Source organism: Rhinopithecus roxellana, chromosome 4, assembly GCF_007565055.1.
Source record: "Rhinopithecus roxellana isolate Shanxi Qingling chromosome 4, ASM756505v1, whole genome shotgun sequence".
NCBI classification, from domain to species: domain Eukaryota; kingdom Metazoa; phylum Chordata; class Mammalia; order Primates; family Cercopithecidae; genus Rhinopithecus; species Rhinopithecus roxellana.
Window position 1 is genome coordinate 33,284,501 of NC_044552.1, and position 21,341 is coordinate 33,305,841.

General features: G+C 36.7%; 1 protein-coding gene across 3 annotated transcripts in view; it reads right to left on the reverse strand.

The window, feature by feature from the left end:
- KIF6 (kinesin family member 6) overlaps positions 1-21,341 on the reverse strand; it is a 385,185-nt gene that overhangs the window by 250,878 nt on the left and 112,966 nt on the right. For all 3 annotated transcript variants that reach the window (XM_010389731.2, XM_010389732.2, XM_010389733.2), the window contains exon 7: positions 4,652-4,858. In XM_010389731.2, coding sequence (XP_010388033.2) covers positions 4,652-4,858 — 207 coding nt within the window. The remainder of the gene's footprint in view (positions 1-4,651; positions 4,859-21,341) is intronic.

The window sequence follows — 21,341 nt, forward strand, 5'->3', positions numbered from 1 at the left end:
GGGGGAGGGATTGCATTGGGAGTTATACCTGATATAAATGACGAATTGATGGGTGCTGACGAGTTGATGGGTGCAGCACACCAACATGGCACAAGTATACATATGTAACAAACCTGCACGTTATGCACATGTACCCTAGAACTTAAAGTATAATAATAAAAAAAAATTTAAAAAAAAGAATTAGAGATCAAATTGGGATTATGGATTAGAAAATATGGTCTTAAAAATGGAGAAAATGAAGGCAGTCATCTTAGGGAAATCTCTTAAATAAAGTGAGCCTCTTAAATAAAGTGAGCCTCAGTTCCCTCACTTATAAATGTGGTATTGGAATGTCTATCTCACAGAAATATTTTAAAGATTAATAGAGATCATTTCTGGACTAGTTCTCAGTAAGCATAAAAGCACTCAGTGATATAGAAGGAAACGTTCTTTATGAAATGTTCTTTATGAAATGTTCGAAGACTAATTTTCATCATATAAACACAGTCCTGAGCCATTTCTTTAGAAGAGGACCCTGAGAAGGTATCTTATCAGCTCACAAGGAGCTTTAGGAACACTATAAGCCCAGCCCACTTGGAGCAGATGTAAAACTTTGGAATGACCCAGAAATGGCAGGTATTCAGGAAAGAGGCAGAGGTAGATTATTCTTTGTGGGGCTGCTGTGAGTTCTTAAATCGGGCAGGAGCCAAAGGATCTGAAAGGCACAGGAAAATGGGGTGGTCATAAAACCTGACTTTTTTATTGTTTCCTTCCATCTTAGATTGCATGTACAAATACAATGGTTAATATTCCTGAAGTTATTCTCTAACTGACAAGGAGTGGAACCTCACATTATGCTTAATAATATCTCCAAGTACCTAGAAACTGTGCCTGCAATCAATAATTCTATTTACTATTTAATGAGTTAAAGACTTTAAAAAAAAGAGTTCAGAAGTGTTTGGAAAATTATCCTATGAAAATTGACAAAATTTGGAGTGTTGCAATTGGCACTGACACCATTACTTTTTCTCCTGAACACAACACATTCAGTGGAAGCCAAATGGAAACTAAAACTCTGGAAAAGTCCCAGTTATGTTGAATAATGGCCGAAGGCAACTCTGATTCTGATTTCTGTAGCAGTACAGAGCAAGCACTTCATTTGCAGTGGTTTCTCAGTTGATGTTTGGGCTGATAGAGGCTGTGGGTCACACCAGGAGCACTTGGTGAGATTTAGGACAAGTATGTATGTCTCCCTTTTCCTCCCATGAACTCAGTTTCTAAGGCCAAGATGTACCCTGTTATTGTGGCTTAAAATGTCTTTGAGGAAACTTTTTGGAAAAAGTACTGCATATACATGGAGAACTCCAAAACCAACCACACTCTGGCAAAAAGAAAGTGATTTACTTGTGAACACAATAAAGTACATTCAACTCAGAGAGGTTGCACTCTTTGAGCAGGTGTGAAGTCTGACAGTTATGGCCAAAAGAGTAATTATAATGCTGCATGGAATTTGTGGAACCAATGTAGGCTAATTAAGGTAAAGCAAGTTAGCAAATGGTTTCCCATTCCATCTCTATCTTATATATTAAAACTGAGAAAGAGGGGATAGGGTTATAATTGATTACCAACACTCATATGGATTTCTATTACAGGTTTTAAATTACTGTATTGCTAAGTATTTATTTGTATGCTTTGCTGTTCTGCTAACATGATAGCCCCTCCTACTTCTCAGTCATTCATTTATCCCCATTATCTAACGTAACTCACAGCACCCAGTGAACATTCAATCACAATTGTTGAATGAATGAATGAATGAAACTAATTAAAGTAAATTGTGTCACACTTCCAGTCTCATTAGTCCCATAATAAAGTACTACATAAAGAGAAGTTGATTAACAAAAGTCCTTGAATTTTGTTATTCATTAAATATCTTCCCACTCTATTTATTATTCTTATTCCTATGTATTCCTTGGTTTTCTCTTCTTTCTGTGTGAAATTCAAAAATTTCTCTTCTATCGACCTACTTGCTCTCTAGCAGCTACTCCTAGATTTCACATCTCCACGTTCACAGACTAGTTTTTCCATATTTATGTTCTTCTTTCCTCTCCCACTAATCTCTTTTCTCTCCATTATCTTATGTTGAACCTCCTCTTTTCCTGTGAAGACACTTGTGTATCAGTGTAAATGGTTAACAGCTGGAGTGATGCAGTGGGTGAAAATGAAACATCAGTTACAGAGACCAAGGGGCAATGACACGTGAATGTCATTGAGACCCTGAGCAAATTCATCCCCCTGGGCTGGAGCTAAGAGCTGACAGGCTCGCAATTCCCACTAATTGACATGCTTTGCCCCATCCTTGATTGGCTTGCCTCTACTCATTCCTCCGCGTGGTATCAGGCCCTAAGAAAACCATCATCAACTCTCACCTCCTCAGTCTCAGTCAGATACCCTGCTACAAGCTCCTCTCACTCCTTTTACTTTCTCTTCACTGCTCTCACCTGGTTTACAGGCACATACCTAAAGACTACGTCTTTAATTCATGTCTGCCTACATTATACCATGAGGTCTTTGGGGAAAGGACTGTTACTATTTTGTTCACACTCGGCTCCAGTGCCTAGTACAGCCCTCAGCACATGGTAGGTCATTATAAGTATTTGTTTGATAAACAAATTAATGATATAGAAAATCCAATGCCACATAGCCCCCAAAACTACTCACATGAGGCTGTCATAAGAATTTTGAAGAGAAGAAATGTGAGGAGAGGAATAATTTTAGTGACACATAGCAGCTTGCAAAGGCTTATGGAATAAAAAAAAAAAAAGAATTAAGGGCAGAACATTTCTCTTGAGTGATTACAATTGGTGGGAAGTCTAACCCAACTGATGAACATAATTTTGTAAGAACAGATGGATATAATGGAAATTAAAACAGACAGTGCTACCATCCGAAACAAGCAGACACATTTCTTTGAATGCAGTCCATTATGTTTTCATATCAATGTTCTGTAAGTGTTCTATTAAGTAAAAAGCTCTGTTAAGTATAAGTAGTGTGTAATATTTAAGCAAGAAAGAGCTTAGGAATGCTGACTCTTGTTAAAAACACTAGAATGATCTGAATACCAGGCAGGCCTTAATCTCTGGGTGCTGCCTGACTGGGATTCATCTGGTTAGAGTCTGGCCATGTGCACCTTGTTCAGATAGGGTCCTTTAGGTTTCTCTCCATCTGCTTTTTTAGCCAATGTGATGATTACATAGCATTTAACATCAAGGCAACATTAGTCTCAGAAGGATTCATTAAGCAGTTAAAAAAAAGGTTTTATTTTTTCCCCTCTAATCTTTTAGCTGCAACATTCGTTAGCAAGTCCTTCTGCCTCACCAAGACTCTGTACTTCTCCATTCCAATTTTTGATCATGTTTCTTATTTCTTATTTTATTTTATTTTTTAGAATTTGGAAGTAGTTGCCATCTTTAACATTCAACTCACAGCCCTTATACTCACAAAGCTAAATGGAACTTGAGAAATCATCCAATTCAATCCCCTCATTTTAGAGATGAATTTTTTTTCCTGAAAGATCTATTTAGCTAAATTCAGATGAGTGTTCTCTTCCCTGGTGTTAAATTCAGAAATTAAAAATAGAGCACATACTGGGGTAGACTGTAATCAGCCTGGGGTAGAAGTAGGAAGGGAAAGCTACAAGGCTAAGAGAATCATCACGGGGTCAAAATTACCAACTAAATGAAGTCTCCCCAAGCAGAAAACATGTCAGTTATCTCAAAGTCATGTTCCCATCATTAATCTACTAGCCTGAAAACAGGCAAAAGGAAGCCATTTGTAACCTCTATTTATACCAACTACTAAATTTTACAATAAAGCAGTAAGACAAAAAGTGGAAAAAGGTATAGGCTGTGAAGCCAAGTAAATCTAGGTTCAAATCCTCACCCTCCCCTAGCTGGGTAACCTTGTGGGAAGGCCTTTGGAAGATTTGAATTTTTAAATCCGTATGATGGGGATAGTAACTAGCACCTACAACACTAAAGTGGAGGCCCTAGATAATATAATAAACAAGAAAAAGGTGTTAGGGCTGTTGGGAGGTTTCAACAAAATGGTATATACGAAATGCTAGTAGATATACCAATGTTCCTGGCAGCATTATTCACAATAGCCAAAAGGCAGAAACAATATAAGTATCCATCAAGAGATGAATGTATAAACAGCATGTGACATAGACATACAATTGGATATTGTTCAATTTAAAAAAGGAAGAAATTCTGGTACATGCTACAACATGGATGAATCTTGAAAACATTATGCTAAGTGAAATAAGCCAGACACAAAAGGACAGATGTTGCATAATTCCACTTACATGAGACATCTGGAATAGGCAAATTCATAGAGACAGAAAGTAGAGTAGAGATGACCAGACTAGAATATAGGGCAATGGGAAGATTCTGTCTGGGATTATAAAAAACTTTCAGAAATGGATAGTGTCAATGGTTATACAACTTTATGAATGTACTTAATGCCACTGAGTTATATACTTAAAAAATGGCAAATTTTATGTTACATATATTTTATCATAATTAAAAAAATTCTAATAGAATGCCTGATACATAGTATGTGGTCAACACATGGTAGCTATAGTTATTAATACATCCCACTCTGCCCATTTTACCTGTTCTAAGTAATGCAGTGACAAGTTGATATACTTGGCCTCTGTTAGAAGATGGCCCCCTACTCCAGTCTTCGCGACTCGCTCTGAACCAGCCAGGTCAACCAGATGGAGTTTGGCATGTCGTACTGTTGCAGATCCTGGTTCCTTACTTGACAAATGAATAGTAAAAATGCAGTGGGAACGAGTTGAAGCTTGGTTCATAGGAGTCTATAAAAAATTGCAAAACAAAAATTATTTGAACAATGAAAATTTTTGAAGAATATCGAAAGATTTAAACTAATATTTCTAGTGACAAGACATTTCTCATGAAGCCAACTGTCAACTGGAGCAAAACCACTTGTGACTGAGACCTTTCAAGTAAGTTTTTTGAATGTATTACCTCTTGGATTACTGATGACAAACGTGGATGGGTTGACTCAGAAAGTGAGAAAAGAGTTCTAATGAGGTATAGATCGAGTCCTCTTGCCAATATAACTTCATTTCATTACTGTCTATAATCCAGGCATTAACCTTGGCTTAATGCTTGAAAATGCTTAATGTTAATCTCATGGGAAAAGAGGTGAGAATGTGTGTATCAGAAAAATTCATGATCACAATTGTAAACAAAAGCCACAGACAAAGAAACCTACCATCACTGCTACTGCTCAACACTAAAGTGGAGGCCCGGCCGGGCGCGGTGGCTCAAGCCTGTAATCCCAGCACTTTGGGAGGCCGAGACGGGCGGATCACGAGGTCAGGAGATCGAGACCATCCTGGCTAACATGGTGAAACCCCGTCTCTACTAAAAAAATACAAAAAATTAGCCGGGAGAGATGGCGGGCGCCTGTAGTCCCAGCTACTCGGGAGGCTGAGGCGAGAGAATGGCGTAAACCCGGGAGGCAGAGCTTGCAGTGAGCTGAGATCCGGCCACTGCACTCCAGCCTGGGCGACAGAGCGAGACTCCGTCTCAAAAAAAAAAAAAAGAAAAAAAAAAAGTGGAGGCCCTAGACAATATAATAAACAAGAAAAAGAAATGGTATAATAGTAGGAAAAGAAGAAATTAAAAATGTCATTATGTACAAAAATATATGGTGGTCAACTTAGAAAATGCAAGAGCATCTCCAAACAAATGGCTAAGAACTAAAAAGTTTAGTATGGTTGCTGGATGTGAGATGAATATATAAAATCAATGAGGTTCTAATAACTCAGAGCGACAATCAGAAAATATAATATTATTCACAATGGCAAGAAAGACAATGAAATAATAAGGGATGAATTTTCTAAAGGATGTGTAATTTATAGGAAAAGTGGTAAGATAATATTAAAGGACAAAGAAACCTGGAATAAATGGTATGTAGGATATTAATGCACCATTTCATAGATGGGAAAACTCAAAATTAATCTATATGTAAATGTCTATATATTAACCTATATATTCAATGCAATTGAAATTAAAATGCTACAGGTTTTATTTATAGAAAAAAGACAAATTGATCCTAAATGGCATACAGAAGAGAAATCTTCAAATAAAATGAAAAGTAATGCTGTTTACACTTCCTTACTGAAGTTGCTCCATCAAAAAATAAAAAGAAAAAAATGAAAAGTAATTCTGTGAAAGAAGAACAAGAAAGGAGACCTTCCTGCCATCTATCAAGGTATACCACAAAGCTACAGTAATTAGAACAGTGTGGTGCTGGTGTAGGAGCAGATAACTAGGACAGTGAGACATGCTGTGCTCACTGAGGAGCTCTGTATGGGACAGAGGTGACATCATACCACAGTGAAGAAAGGATGCACTGATTTAATAAATGGTACTGGAATAACCAGCTATCCATCTTGAAAAAAATAAACTTAGATTGGTTCCTTACACTATGCACACAAAGAAATTCCAGAATAGATTAAGACTTTAAGTGTGAAATAACATAACTTTAGTACCAATACAATAAAACATGGAAGTATACTGTAATCAACCCAAGGAGGTAATGGATACTTTAAGACATAAAACACAAAAATAAATTGATTTACACTATTTGACCAAGATAATCCAAAATGTAAAAACTTCTGTGTGATAAAATCCACCAAAAAATTAAAACACTAGAGGATATTTGCAATACATATGGCTGACAAAACGTTAATAATAAATAAAGAACTCGGCCAGGTGCGGTGGCTCACTGCCTGTAATTCCAACACTTTGGGAGGCCCGAGGTGGATAGATCACTTGAGATCAGGAGCTTGAGACCAGCTGACCATGGTGAAACCCCGTATGTACTAAAAATATAAATAAATAAATAAATAAATAACCAGGATTGGTGGTGAATGCCTGTAATCCCAGCTACTTGGGAGGCTGAGACAGGAGAATACCTTGAACCCGGGAGGCAGAGGTTGCAGTGAGCCAAGATAATGCCACTGCATTCCAGCATTGGTGACGGAGCAAGACTCCATCTCAAAAATAAACACATACATAAATAAATAAATACATAAATAAAGAACTCTTGCAAATTAGTGAGAAAAAGTAAGCAAAGAATATGACTAGGTAACTCATAAAGAAGAAATCTGGAAATGGTTAATGAATATTTGAAAAAATACTCAAATTTATACATAATCAGAAACACATAACTTAGAACCATAAGGTTTAAAAAATAAAGTCTAACAAAATACATGTCGTTGGAGATATAAGGAAATGGGAAATTTTATGTACTGCTGGTAGAAATATAAATTAAGAATAAATTTTGAGAGCAATCTGAAAATATATGGCAAAGTTCCAAATACGTATAACCCACAGCCATCAATAAACTACTAGATATATTTCCTAGAGAGAAATCTTGGGCAGGTATACATATATATGTGTGTGTGTGTATATATATATATATATATATATGCATGATATGTGATAAGGACATATCTATGTGGACTTTCACTGCAACATTATTAGGGATAGCAAGAAATTGGTGCAAGACACACAACCTAAGTAGACATCTGTGGCAGAAAAGATTAGTAAACTGAGATAATGCAAATTACGGGGATGTTAAAATAAAGCAACTTTGGATAGATTGACATAAATGGATTTCTAAAATAGAATGCTGAGAAAAAAATAGCAAGTTAAATAATGATATGAACACTATGATAGAATTTACATAATTAAAAAAGCAATATTATCTATCATTCATGAAGCTATAACTTAGGTCAGTAAGTACAAAAACATGGACCAGAAGGATACAGCAAATTAATGAGAGCAGTTGTGTTTGTGAGGGATGGAAATGAAAGGCCAAGAAAGGGACTTCAGCTTTATCTGCAATCTTCTTTTTCATTTAGTTAAAAATTATTAGAAGTGAATCCTGGATTGGAAAACATGGATGTTGGTCACATTATTCTCTGTACTTTTTTGTGTTTTACATTTTTTGGAACAAGAAAGAAAGTAATCTGATTCAAGATACAAGTGACAAGTTAGTAGTATCATCCTGTCAAACAACAAAAAACTAAAAATATTCCAAATGAGTATTCATATGAGTAAATATGTTCAGATCTCCACCTTTGCAAAATGAGATTTAACCAAAAAATTTCAATATGGATGCACATGTATGCAGACAGGGTAACATATTTGAAGGGTAATTCAACCAGAAATTCTTTCTGTAAATATAAATTCTTGATATACACCAAAGTTGATTTACACCAACTAGCAAAATAAACAGATGTCAAAATGCTGGCATAGTTTTGGTGATGATGATGTAGCTAGTGAGTTAAACAGGCCGAAAATTTGACCCATTACTTGTTGCCACAATAACTGTGCCCAAACCTGGCCAGTGTGTGATTTTGCCTGCTAAAGCGGATCAGCAAATAACTGTGCATGTAAAACCGCAAACTCAAATTTAGAACCTAAGTTGAGGTGTTTTGGAAGTGACTGTAAGTTATTTGCAGAACTTAAACATGGGTTTCATTTCACTGTGATAGTCGTGCAACAATAAATCCTACAATACTGTAACAAAAGTCAAACTGACAATCAATATAAACAAATAACATGGAGACTTCTCAACAGCTGTCTTCAGCTTCGAAACTGATATCCTGAAACCACCATAAAATGTGAGCCATAAATGAATATTGGTAGAGTGTACCCATTTCAAAGGAATATGAGATTCACATAAACTAAAATTGTATATTCTGGAGTCTGTAATTAAAATGCAGTAATATGCTGTAGGAGTCCATGCCTACAGTTTTGTAACGTCTCATAAATATTTTCTGCATGAAGTAGCAGTTGGTGTCCTCTTAGATAAAAATTTCTTAAACCTCAGAAAACATTCTTTATGTGGAGCTTTTAAAGTGTGATTGGATGTGCTGGTGTCTGTTCTGTGTTTATTTAAGGATGTCTTTATGTCTCATAGGCATGGCCCTACATTTGTCCTTTTAAAGGTAAAATTGTATTAAAATGTTTCTGAAACTGCCTAAGAACAGATGGCACCATTTAGGCAGATTCATTCAAAGTTAAGCACACATTTTAAACAAATGTGCTTTTGGCACTAGTGACTGTGCCTTTGGAAAAATTTTAGTGATGATTAATCACCTGCATGCAGAGAGCTTCCATGTTTCCCATTAGCCTATATATTTCCTATATGCCTAACTGTGTTAGGCAGTACAGAGACAAGAAGGAAAATAAGACCTGGATGCTGCCCTCAAGGAACTTACAATCTAGTCAGTATCTAAAGCCACAATGTGTGAAATGAGAATGAGCATGAAATGAGAAAGGCAAAATGTGCAGTAAAGAAAGTGATTTGTTCTTAGCAATGAACATGCTGATCCTCTAGGTAATATCTGAAAATGCTAGCCATTCCCTCACTTTAGAAGCTCGCCACCCTCTGCCCACCACCTGCTTTCTAGGGCCAAATACTCTCCAGTCACTTTCTCCTTCTCTATGGCTTTTTCCTTTACTCTGCTCTCTTCTTTGCAGTCCCTAAAAATAGGTGTGTCCTAAGCTATGGTGACCATATCTCCTCCCCTTGGAAACTCATCTTCTACAGCTCAAATCCTCATTGCATAGGCTCTGTAGTGTAATAAAAATCACACACCAAAAATCTCAGAATTTGGTGTCAGATAGCCTGGTTTCAAGTCCTGGTTCTGTCACTTACTAGTGTTAAAAGCTTAAGCAAAATTACATGAAGTAATTTTGATTTTCATGTTTCTAGAATGCCATATTAAGACCTGCTTCGTTGCAGGGAGTTATATTAAATACCAACTGAGTTACTGAGTGCTGAAGTGATCTGCGAAGTGTAAAGGGTCATATTAATGTCACTGTTGATATTCACTTTATTCAGATGCCTCATGTATCCTTATCTCTTAATTGTTCTGTATACCAGATTAGAATGTCCAGCAGTTTGACTGATCACTGTCATTAAAATGCCTTGCCAGCATCTTGTACATAATGTTCCCAAAACAACCGTATCTCTTTCCCTCCTTCTGTGTGCCATGGATGGATATCCAACTCATCCTACTCTCGTTGGATTTCTCTCCACTTATCTGTATCTCCCTCAGTAGCCAAATATCCTTTACCTCTCACTTGGGTTACTGCAGTCTCTCCCTTCTAGTCTCAATATTTACTCTTGTCCCTTCCAATTGTCCTCCACCTCTCAGACAAAGTACTATTGTCAAAGGCATATTTGATTAATGCCAATCCTATCTACATCCCTGAATTAAACTAGCATGTTCTCTAAGACTAAATATCTCTATTCCTTTCAACTGGGCCTTTTGCAAGTGTTTATCAAAATCCTTTTTAAATATGGTACTCTGGCACTTGAATTGAATATATTATTTTAAAAGTAGCCTAACCACAGCCAAGGACATTGGATGTATTACTTCCTGGAACCTGGGCAATCTAAACCTAATATTGCCAGTAAATAGCACATCACATGAAGTGTTACTATACCAGATTTGCTCCAGCCCTTACCCATGCTATGGAATTTCTTTGGGACACACACACACACACACACACACACACACACACACACACACACACTAGTTTACTTCATGACTGCATTTGATTAGTTTTTATGTCAACATTACAATCTATTGGAGCTTGATCTTGTTTTCAATTTTGTGCTATCTACAAATGAAAATATCTTGTATATTCTCATCCAAACAATGTGTAAGACACGGAGCAGCAGGGCAGACCAACAACATTCCAAGAAGACCACCTCTGCTCTCCACCCGGTTAGGTAACAGTTATGGGTATTTAACAATTGACTTCAATTCAAGTACTTTTATATGCCTTCAATTTCTCTTTATAGTCCCAAAGATCTTTTGAGCAATAAAAAAATAAATTGAATTGATTTGATCTATAAAATTTTAAATGCTATCAGAAAAGTGAATGAAATTAGTTTAAGGTAATATCAATGCTGACTTTTTCTTAATTGCTTACTGACCATTATCCTTTATCAGTTTCTTTTTTAGGGCTTGTATCAAAAATATTAGCTTGTTATCTTGCACATATGTTTTCTTTTTTGGAAAAGGGAGAATATACTTTCTTTTATGGGGTGAAATTTAAAAACCTAGGCTCACTGGACTCCTTACAGAGTCATCATATCTTCAGTATATGGCTAAAGTTATTTTTCCTCTTTCTCATCTCCAGTGTAGCAAAACTTTACTTCTCACTGAAGTTCCATTCATTTGAAAAATTACTTCCAACAAAGCCTCTCCATTTTCCTCTTCCTCCCTCCTAGACTTCAAGCTCCTTGTGGACAGGGACTGTGTCTTATGCATCATTGCCTAGCATAACATAGTAGTGTTAAAAAATGTTTGTTAATTTGTTGACTCTTGCTCATTTCTTGTGTTCTGGAATCTCTATAGCATGCTCCATAATTTCTAAAAATCTTCAAATAATTCTGTGACTACATTGGCAAGCTTTTTAAGCCCATGGAATATAGTTCATTTGAGTCTAAAAATTAGAACTATTTGAAACAGCTAGATTGACTCAAATCTCCCTATCAATCTTGGGCTTCAGTTATTTGTTGTGCCTGATTCCAGAGCTCTTAATCATTACTCTCTACATCTTCAATTGCCTTTTCTCCGGTCTAGAATGTCCTCTAGCTTGTCACTCAAGTATACCCTTTTCCTACTCCCCAAATAAGCCTACTCAAAATTCATTTATCTTCGTGAATTCCCTGGGACTATACCCAATTGGCATTAGCCATTGTGTTCAGAAGAGACATTTAATATTTGTGCATATAGACAGTCATTGATATCCAAACCCTGGAAGAGTCCAAAAAAATTGGTTGTTCCAAATGGAGTTTTAAATGTTCATAAAAAAATCCATTTGGAACATTGTTTAAATTGTGTTATCATGATGAACTGTTTTTTCTAGTGCATAGTGAAGTAGTGGTGTGATCCACTGGGCTACAAATGAATGTTCGGTGTCCAACTCATTTTGTGGCAGTGTCAACAGAATGGCGTAGATTGTAAAAGGTGGCTCAAAAATGACCCTGTCAGACAATAGTGGCTTCAAAATGTTTATACAGAAGGGGCTTGGAGCAGCAATGACTGTGGAGGCAGGGGTTGATGCTGCTTTGTTAGGACACTTCACATAACATCAAATGCCTGCACTGAGGACTGGAGACAGGTGCTAAGGCCCCTTCTACTGTCCTTTATGCCTCTCCCTGGCACTGGCTCAGCTACCACTCTCAGAAGCTATTTCATGTGGTAAAAAAAACCTCAAATCTCATTGAATAATAATCCTTTTCTATAGAGCAGGAGATACTTGTTGGCTGAAAGAGAAATTTGAAAATAAACGGCGATGCTTTTTTTTTTGTGGGGTGCGTGTGTGTGTGTGTCCAGCCATTTTTAGTAATGATAATTCTGACTTGGGGGCAAGAATCAATAAGTGAAATATAATTTCTTGGGGTTTACATAATGCTCTTATGGATGTTTGTGAAATTAATTTATTTCTGCTTTTAGTTAAACTTATGTTTTCAATCACTTCAAAAATGATTGTAGACAATTAATGCAGCCTTCAATGATTCAAATAACCTCTGTATATCACATTAAAAGTTTTCTAGGGTATCTTGAATGCTTACTTATTTCTTGCCTTAACTTACACCTTTTATTCCATTCCTGTGTACCAAAATATTTTTTTCAATCACTTTGTTATCTTGGAATAAAACATCTCAACAGGAATTTCCACTAATCTAGAATAGATCAAATGGAAGAAATCTCATTTCTATTGAACAGGACATTGTAAAGTATATGCCTGAGACTCCTTAAAACAAACCAACTAACAACAACAATAGCAACCACAGGATCTAGAATTCAGCTTTCCACTTTAGTTCTCCTTGTTTGATAACACTTTCTACACGGATACTCTAATTGATCTGTTCCTCTACTCATTTGCTCTATCTGAATTGAAGACTGAAAATGCTAACTTCCATGTGGTTTTTTAAATGTTTTCTGAGTTAGTATCTCAGCCTTTCAGGTTAAACCTCACCCTAAATGAAGTATTACCTAATCCATTACCTATCGGTTAACTGATTCTTTATATAGTTCTTCCCATATTAAATTAATTGAATTAGGAAGCTCACTATGCCCTTGATGTACTCTAACCCCACCTGGAAAAGTGAGATCTGACCAAACCTAGTGGTTTAAGCACATGACCCTATAAACACCTACCTCGATCTTTTCTGGAGGTGTTTCAGAACACACTGCCTAGCAACAAAATATTCCCGAGTGGATATCCCTCTACTGGAATTAATGATCCTAAACTTCTCATTTTTCTTTCTGACTTTTCTGTTTATAAGATACCTGGCTTTTAGAAAAGTAGTCAAAATGATTTTCCCCAGTTGCAGGATTCTAGGTCTTTTTCTTATCCAGCATGTTGTCAAAACAGTTTTGTAAAAGAGAAATAGACTAGACACACCAATTTTGTTTAAAATTTAAAAACAAACTTTGGAACAATCTGGAATATATAATAAGAATGTTCTAATAATTATGATTTGCCTTTATGATAAGAATAGGTCTAGTATGTTTTATTGTGCATACCTCCTAACAAGTCTGGAATCTATTTGATGGATTTTTGACGTTCACATCCTCAAAAGATCTATTAGCCGATTCAAAAATTTTTAGGAAAACAATGTCAGAATTAGTGGTTCTGTTGAAGCTTCCTCTGTGGATGTCAGGATTCAGATTACTTCCCTAAGGGTCATTTTTCCAAGATTTGGCAAATCAAAGTCAAACACATTTATATCAAAATCTAAGTTGGCTAAATGGTGGTACATATGGGAAATTGGGAAGGATTTTGCCTGTATCTTTAATTGGAACTACATTCAATTATCATTCTTACGTATCATCCTTGAGCTAGATAGCATCATATCCTCCACCAGCATTAAGGTTTGCTCTCTGAACAATGAAAATTATATAACCCAAAATGTCTGCCAAACCCCCTGCTGTATTTTCCACTTGATTGCAAAAAGAATTATAAGCTAAATTTAGCCATCAAAACAGTAACTCATCATAATTGTCCACTCTGTCCATTTTTCATCTTTTAAATTGAGTTTGAATTTTCTTCTCTTTTTCTCTTCCTATTAAAATTCAGCTTTTGTTTAAAAATTTCCAAGTCTGACTATTCACATAAGTGGAATAATAATATTATGGCGCTAAAAGAGCTAACAATCTTAAGAATTTTAGCAGTTTATTCAAACTGTCTTTTTTATACATACTACATACCTTGGGATTATAGACAATCTGAAACTACTGTTTACTATCCTGTGTATAAACAACTAAGACACACGTAATGATAACACACCAAGGAGAATTTAGATATACATTTGTATGATTTTGTTCTAATGAAAAAAAATATATCCCGTGAAACTTCATTGGGATAGCACTCAATGCAATCTTCAACACAAATTTTAGGACAGTGTCACTCAGAGTAGAGATGCCGAAGAAAGAACTCTAGAAGCACAGATGTCCAGTATTAGGCATAACAACCTATTTTATTTTCACTCACAGTTAACTTGTATTTTCTGACTGTATGCCCTTAAGGCTCTTTCTTTAGCTTTGGAATTTAGTGACTTCAAGAGAGGATATCTTGGAATTGAGCTCTTCCAATTTTTTCAGTTATGTCCTTTTCATCTGCAGATTCAAGTAATTCCAAGTTTCAGAAAACTTTTCTCTAGTTTTTCTGTTGCCTTTGTTCTCTCCTCTTCTTCAGGATTTCTAACTATGCATAACTGGATGTTCCTTTGTCTCTCTTTCTAGATATCACCTTCTCTCATTAATTTTTATATCCTTAGTTATTTTTCAGTCACATTTCTTCCTCTTATTCCCCCCCCCCTTTACCTTCTCTTCTTCTTCTTCTTCCTCCTTCCTATTCGCTTCTAATGGCACTTTCATCTCTTTAATGGCTTTCTTTTTCTCTTTCATTTATTTTCTGAAGTTTTTCAGGTTTGCTTTTCTTTGTCTTGTAATCTTTTTCTTTGGGCTCTTCTATAATATTAAGCTCTTTTTAAAAAACCAAGATTGTCTTTAAATAACATACTTAAGATTATGAAGAGCAAGCCCCGTGCTCTCTGATTTCATCAGCCTTCAGATATCTGTTCCTCAGCTCTGACACCTACTCCATATGTACAAATAGGTTGTGGGATGCTTTCTTTCTGAGAATTTTATCTTTGAACATGACCATCTCTTTCCTAAAGAGTAGCCGGGAGGATAGGTGAGGAAATATTCATATTGGGTTTACATCCTGAATACTTTTACATTACATCTGCTATGTCTTTAGCCTCAAGAGCATAAACTTTCCTCAGTATTTCACACTAATAGGTCTGGGATGGCTCATAGTTAAGCTCCTTAAATAACAAACTCCCTGAATCCCACTCACCAAAGGCCATCTTCTTTGGCATGAGCCTACATCACTGATCCTAAAAATGGCTTGTATTTAACGTTTCTTCTTTGGATCCACCTTCTAGAGTAAGAATGAATATCTATATAATATTCCCAGATTCTTCCTCCATACTTGCCTGTGTTTCAGATCTCATCACTCTAACCAAAAGATCATTGGATTTGCATTTGAGAATTGTGACCCTTTTTTAAAAGGGAAACTCTATCCTGCCTGAGGTTGGAGGACACATGAGTTGGCTCTCAGCACCCTTTCTCGCCATAATTCACATTCATAGTATTTGGCAGGTTTTTCCCATAGTTTGAGGTTATGGCTATTTCTTTGTTTCACTGAAGATGGCTTTTTTCTCCTCTTTCATTTTTTGCTGCTGTTGTTGGTGAATGTCAATAATACTGCATAGAGTAAAAGTGGCTTTCATATGCTATGTTTAATTCGAGACAAGAACTTTAAAGATCAGAAGAAACTCTGGGACTAAATTTTATAGCCAAAAGACTATTATTTTAATAATGTATATGGAGTATATAAATCTTAAAGTTCTAATAATAGCTGTTCCATACCACTCTTTTATTTTAATCGATGTTTTAGATCAAATCTCATGGTTCATGTAATACCACTAAATCAGGTTAGAGCAGAATGCAAACTGTGTTATAACACCAAAGCGTTATTTAAAGAACACTGTCTATTTCTCATGTATCTCAGATATAAATTATGAGAACAAGAAAGAAATACTTGTCATATAGTAAGTGCTCAAAATTAAAGTTTCTTTTCTTCTATACCTAGTAGGTATATATAATAGATAAGAAAAGAGGTTAGAATTGTCAATATATCTTTTACTAAGGCTTCTAGCCACTTATCAGGGCCTAATAAGAAGAAAATGCTATTCTTATTTATGTATTTATTTGAGGTGGGGTCGCACTATGGTGCCCAGGCTGGCCTCAAACTCCTGGGCTCAAGCAATCCTCCTGCCTCAGCCTCCTGAGTAGCTGGGATTAAAGGTGAGCCACTGCACCCTGCTAAACATGCTATTCTTATTGTAATAAGATCAAGGCCAAAATGTAGTTTGCCTGTTGAATATTTTGCTCTAACCAGGTTCACAAATTTTACAACAAACTTGCTAATTATGTATAACTAACATATCTTTCAAACAAAAATGTGTGAGGATGTGTTAGTCAGTATCCCTTTAATGACTTTGGAACTAATTGCAACCAAAATCCTCTTGTTTTCCACACACACCACACAAGGAGATTCGGGCTTGAAGTTGTGTTAACAAACACAATCACACAATAAAGCTACTCCTTCCTTCCTGCCCTATCCTTATGTTATTAGACAACACGTCCAAGAACAGCTGTTCCTATAACTCGCATAAACCTATTAACCCCCACTCACACCCCGTCTCCCAACTGTTTGCACTTCCACAAGGTCATACAACTTACTCCAAAAGTTTGCTAATGTGCAAAGCCTGAGAGCTTACAAAGCACATCAGCACAACTCAGATAAATCTAGCACAGATGCTCCACGATTTATGATGCGGGGTTATGTCCCAACAAACCCATCGTAAATGGAAAATACCATAAGTTGAAAATGCATTTAATATACCTAACCTACTGAACATCATACCTTAGCCTGGCCTACTTTCAACGTGCGCAAGAACACTTCTATTAGCCTACAGTGGGGCAAAATCACCTAGCACAAACCCTGTTTTCTAATAAAGTGTTGAATATTTCATATAATTTATTGAAGAATGTACTGGAAGTGAAAAACAGAATCATTGTGTGAGAACTTGAAGTACAGTTTCTACTGCATGCATAACAATTTCACACCATTGTAAGGCTGAAAAATTGTAAGTTGGGGAGTGTCTGTATGTCTTTTATTTCAAGCAAAGACTTAGGCATAAAGACTTCTAATCACTCTTGGGGAAATTATTTATTAATCCCAGAAACTTTGTTGATAGGCTAATTATTTGGAAAGTAACCTCTTTCAAAAGATTTGAAGTATCACACACACACACACACAATGTTGAAGTCATCTGTGATGTTCTCAGTACTCACCAACAGGCACAGTGTACCATAAAATCATTTTCAATTCTGGGCCTGCGATTGGAGGTCTTATTACCTGAAATCACCAGGTCTTCCTCTCTCATGAATTCCACAAAACAATTAATCAATAATTGATGACCTACTAGTTGCCAGGTGCTGAGAGAATAGAGATGAACAAGACAAAAGTCTTGTCTTTAAATAGTTGCCAGCTAAGAACTCCAGGGCCTGTCCAAATGTTATTTAATTCAACTGTTTCTATATCCCTAGAAGGTGGGTATAGTTATGCCCATTTTACAGGTTAGAAAGTAGACTTCAGACCAGTTAAGTGACTTGCCCAAGGACACACACTTGGCAAAGGGTGGAGCCAGAGGTAGAAAAGAAGGTCTCCAAAGTTCATGCTCTTCGGCACTACCTGGCGGGGATTGGGCGAGATGGTGAAGAAACCACAGAGTGGAACCAACACTGACTGGAGGAAGTCACCTGACAGTTCACATGGGAAAGGAAGCCAGGTGGGAAACAAGCAAGCTGCCCACCCAGGCGACCCTGGACTTCCCCAACGTCGGCACTGAGTGTTCCTTTCTCACCAAAGGTCCCCTGCAAGCAGTTTCACAGCAAATGTTTTATACCAGATATAGCATATTATTGCTCCAGAATCCATCCAGGTCAATAACTACACCAGGTAATACCTATATAAGAAATTATATGCTAGACCCCTCGGACACAGTATTCGCTTCCTACAGCTGCCAATACACAGTACGACAAACTGCTGAACAGGACAAAGTTCCAGCCCTCATGGGGTCAACAAATCAATCAGACCCACCCTAACACTTCAAGAGAGAAACAAATAGAAGACATGAACAAAAACAGAAAATGCAAATGGCCAATAAAGATATACAAGAATTTGGTAATCAAAATGCAAATGAAAACAAGATTTCTTTTTTTGTCTACCAAACTGGCAGAATTTTCAAATGTTGTTGTGTTGACAAGGATGCAGAATATAGACCTGCTTGTTTTTTTTTTTTTTCTCTGGGAGTGGGTTTCAACCAGCTTTCTTAAGGGTAAAGCCCAGACTGCTCCCAAATCTAGCCTAAGCACATTTAAAATGCTAAAATGCATATTCCTGGGCTCCACATGGAAAAGATTCTGAATCATCAACCAGCAATGTAATCCAAGAAACTGCATAATTTAACTACCACAGGGTATTCTAATGCAGGTTTTCCTAGAACCATACGTGGACACAGAGTGCCCTAGACCAAGGGTAGGACTATGCCTTCAAGGTAGGGGCAAATGGTCCTATCTATGGCACTACGCATGGCCTGATCATCGAATGCAGACTGCTTTCTTCAATTAGATTTGATGACTTGATAGAAATATTTCAGCTATAAGACAAAAAAGTATCAAGTTATACTCGCTACTGGTGGACCGGACGCTGGGTCACACTCAGTTCAGCTTTTATAATATTTATTCTCGTTGGCCCAGCAATTCAACTTAAAAAAAAAATTTATCCTAGGGACATAATCAGGTTTTATTCAAAACATTGGTAGGATTGCTGAAATTACTTAAGAGTTCTGAATAAATAAGAAGAGGCTGAAGCCACTCTTAATAACTTTTCCTTAAAACGCTGGCTATGGGTAAAGAACATGAAAGGAAAGAGCACTCCACTTTGTGTCCCACTTATTCAGACTTTGTTTTGCAAATGTTTTCTGGTTACCAAGGCAACTTCTGGATTCCTCTGTGTAAATGGGAAATTGGGAACTTCGTTTTTTTAAAAAATGATTCGTTTGTTCTTTTTATCCTGGTAAGCTCGTTCTGTGCTGACAAATTGCATTCTGACAGTTAGGTTGTAATCCAAAACATGCTTTTTTAGAAGACTGTGAATAATAAGGAATTTCTAGGGGTTGACAGTTACTCTTCATTTATATTTTTGTGTATTTGTTTTCATTGCATTCAAGGTATAAACTAAGGTGCTAAATATTGGGTATAATTTTAAAATAATTTAGAAATATACAACATGTCTACAACAATGGCAAGACTTTTACTAAGCAGGCTCTCATTATAACATGGTAATTATTATTACTAAAGAAAAGATAAAAGCAAGCACAGAAGCAACCAAAACCTATTAGACTTGGTTTTTTAAAGAAATCAGTGCATTTAAAGAAACGCACAACCAGCATTATTAGGATTGGACTTCTTCAGGTTTCAGCTATTTATAATATTAAACACTCATCAGTAAGTAATAGGAAAAGACCTGGAATTCTGGCTGGGTGCGGTGGTTCACACCTGTAATTCCAGCATTTGGGAGGCTGAGGTGGGCAGACCACTTGAGGCCAGGAGTTCCAGAACAGCCTGGCTAACAAGGTGAAACCCTGTCTCTACCAAAAATACAAAAAAACTAGCCAGGTGTGGTGGCGCATGAGTGTAGTCCCAGCTACTTGGGAGGCTGAGGCACAAGAATGGCTTGAACCCAGGAGGCTGAGGCTTCAGTGAGCCATCACACCACAGCATTCCAGCTTAGGCAACAGAGCGAGACTCTGTCTCAAAAAATAAAAAATTAAAAGAAATAAAAAAAAAAAAGACTTGGAATTTTGTAAGGTGGTAAGACAGGTAAGTTTCACAAAGGAAGTTCCTTAAAACTTTACAAAACCACAGCCCGAAACCATGTAATTAGCTAAAGTTCATGTATAACTTTGAAAGAGCAAATGGCCAAGCTTTTAAGCTACTGGAAGTCATGGTGGGACAGGTTAAGGGCCTTTCCATAACCCACTAAAGGTGAGGGAAAGTAATCGGCAAGGATGAGGCCTGTATTTCTCTAGGGATGGATCACCTCTGAAAGAAAGTCAGTTAGCACTGAGGCAGCAACAGGCTCCTCTACTTGTTTTCCTTATAGCAGTTTATGAATCTATCTTTTCTCTTTTTCAGAAGCACTGGTGGACAGGACCCATTTCTATTCCGTATCTCCTGGTTTGCTGTTTATTAAACTATATATGGAGGAACAGGATTTAGTGGAGCATGCTAAATCCTTTGTCATCATATGCCCTAATTCTTACTCAACCTTTATTCCTTAATCTTCAATTATTATGACAAATAAGAGCATCACAAATGATCAAATGGGCAAAATATTGGAGTACTGAGCACAAATACAAATTTGTAAAGCAAAACAAAATATTCTGAAATGTAAAACTATGTGAATGTTGTTTCAGATAAAAATAACAATTTAAGCGTCCTTAAATCCATATATACGGCACATACACTCAACCTTTATAAGTTAGCTAGTCTATTGAAAAATATTGATGCAAAACTGGTAAACAACTGTGACAAAAACAAAAACTAAGGGTCCAAAATAATAACAGATATCAATGCCATGCTTTCACTATCTGAATTTGGTTTGTATTGGTCTATCTTGCATCTAAGGTAGGGTATTCCAGAGGGCAGACATGGGGCTGATGGAGCTTTTTCTTGGACTACTTATCCTTTTAGCTTACTATCCCTACCTAATACTTGCTATCAGAGACAAGGTAAAATATAGAACTCTGGAAGGGTGGTTTAAAAAGAAAATGCCCGTGAAAACAGTAAGCTGTTCATTTGGGGAACTGTTCCCACACCGCTACCACCACCACCATCCCATTCCCTTCACCACAGTGTAGCTGGATGAGAGCTTCATAACCCTCCATCCGCAATCAGAAACCAGTTACAATTTGGGCCCCTGACCAAGCTGGGTCAATCCTAGTTCCTGCATAGAATTCTCAGGTAAAACAGGAACTCAGTTAAATTTGAATGTCAGATTAACAATGAATAATTTTTAATATAA